The sequence below is a fragment of the Hipposideros armiger genome, unplaced genomic scaffold (genome assembly GCF_001890085.2).
Source record: "Hipposideros armiger isolate ML-2016 unplaced genomic scaffold, ASM189008v1 scaffold_585, whole genome shotgun sequence".
Lineage (NCBI taxonomy): Eukaryota > Metazoa > Chordata > Mammalia > Chiroptera > Hipposideridae > Hipposideros > Hipposideros armiger.
Genome location: NW_017731935.1, coordinates 641,720 through 643,608, shown reverse-complemented (window position 1 = coordinate 643,608; position 1,889 = coordinate 641,720). Strand labels below are relative to the sequence as shown.

At 69.6% G+C, this 1,889-nt stretch overlaps 1 protein-coding gene across 8 annotated transcripts in view; it reads right to left on the bottom strand.

The window, feature by feature from the left end:
- TERT (telomerase reverse transcriptase) overlaps window positions 1-330 on the bottom strand; it is a 21,178-nt gene extending 20,848 nt beyond the window's left edge. For 3 of the 8 annotated variants that reach the window (XM_019624333.1, XM_019624338.1, XM_019624337.1), the window contains exon 1: window positions 42-327. In XM_019624333.1, coding sequence (XP_019479878.1) covers window positions 42-260 — 219 coding nt within the window. In that variant the 5' untranslated portion in view covers window positions 261-327. Of the gene's footprint in view, window positions 1-41 lie in introns of all 8 variants that reach the window. The other 5 variants (XM_019624332.1, XM_019624334.1, XM_019624335.1 and 2 more) reach the window with 3 other exon arrangements.
- Window positions 331-1,889: the final 1,559 nt, after the last annotated feature.

Sequence of the window (1,889 nt, the reverse complement as noted above, 5' to 3'; positions counted from 1 at the left end):
ACCCCCATCCCGCAGGCCCGAGGGGGTGCCCGGCAGCCCACCTGGCGGAAGTCCGGGGCGGCCGGAGGCGGCCGCGCGTCCCAGGGCACGCACACCAGGCACTGGGCCACGAGCGAGCGGAAGGCCGCGGGGTCCCCGCTCTGCACGAGCCGCCGGCCCTCGGGCCCCAGGCGCCTCGCGAAGGTGGCCAGCGGCATCACCTCGCGATAGCGGCTCCGCAGCAGGGCGCGCACGGCGCGGCACCGGGGCGCTCGCGGCATCGCGGAGGCGGGCGGGCCTCCCGCGCGGGTGCACCGCGGGCTCCGGAGCCGCGCGGCGAGTAGGGGTCCCGGCCGAGGGCGGCTCACGCGGAGGAAGGGGCGGGGCCGGCGGGGTCCGCGCGGAGAGGAGGGGCCGGGGAGGAAGGGGCGGGGCCTGCGCGGGAGGCGGGGCTGGTGATGAAGGGGCGGGGTCTGCGCGGGGGCGGGGCCTGCGCGGGGCGGGGTCGCGGGCAATAGGCGTTCAGCCCTCTACCTTCCCGCCCCACCCGGTTGGCAGGTCGCAGGTGTGGGCGCCAGGTTTCAACGTGGACCCGGCGTGTCCTCACCGCGCAGCGGCACCGGGCGGCCTCCCGGTCCACGTGCTGCGACGCCTCCCAGGGTGCAGGGCTTTCAGCGAGGGTGGCGCAGCGGAGAGGCTCGGGGGTGCCCGAGGAAGGGGACCGCAAGGTGGGGGGAAGGCAGGGGCGGCGGAGAGAGGCCGTGGGGCCCGGCGCGCCCTGCGCCCCTGGGGAGAGGGCCTTCTGGCTTGTCACCTCCTCGCGTGGGCCGTGACCCGGGCTGTGGACCGTGTCCGCGGGAGAGAGTGGGCGCCGGCGCTCGGGCCGGGCGGCCTGGGAGACGGGGCCCGGCGCGTCCTCAGTGGACACGCGGAGCCCCCGAGCGTGCGGAGGTGCCGGCGGCGGAAGTGGGCAGCGGCCGCGGGCAGGGCAGTCGTCTCCTCGGGACTTGGTCTGCTCGTCCCAGGGCTGTCGTTCTTCTTGGGCTGTCTAGGTTTCCCCCGCCCCGGCCATGGACAAGACCCCAAATCAGCGTCCTGTTCATCACGACCTGGCCGGTGTGCCAGCGGGAGGGGAGAAAGTGGGGTCCCGGGCCCCCTGCCTGGCGCCGTCTGTGGGCTCCTCACACTTGTCCTGGTCCCTTCACGTCCCCCATGCCGTGGGGAGGAAGGCGAGGCTGGACACGTCGGGGCACCTGCCTGCGGCCTGGCGGCCCCAGAAGGAGCCAGGTGCCCCCGCCTCCCCACCCAGCAGCAGAGCGGTCCAGGGCGACAGTTTCGACAGTCACTGGTCGTGTGAACAAGACAGTTCAGAGGAGTCACCCTGATGAGATTCCACCCAAACGCAGACTCTGTGGGATGTTCAACTTTGAATTGCTGAGAGGGGAAACTTCCGGGTCTGGGGAGGCTCGTTGGGGTGACATCTGAGGCTGGCAAACACTGCACAGCTGAACAAATGTTAACCTGCCACAGTGGTGAGAACCTTGGCCAGGAAATTGCTTCTATTCACGGCCGTAGCATTTAAACAGGCCTCGGCGGCTCCCTCCCTTGACAGACAGACAGACGGTGGTTCAGGTTCGCAGTGCCCTCTGGGGCCTGCCCGCCTGCTAATCCCGGGGATGATGGCTTGCTGCTGACCCAGAGGCCCACGGAGCGAGAGCACGTCCTCACTCCTGCCGCTAGAGGATTTGGGGCTGCTTCAGGGTATCTGTTCTTTTCGAAGTTGCTCTGGCTCACCCGGAGAATCCAACATGAAAAGATAATTTAAAAAAAAGAATAGAAGAAACCGAGGCAGAAACTGACCGGGGTGTGGTTAGTGCCATGTGCCTGTGAGAGAAGCTCCCGGTTTGACG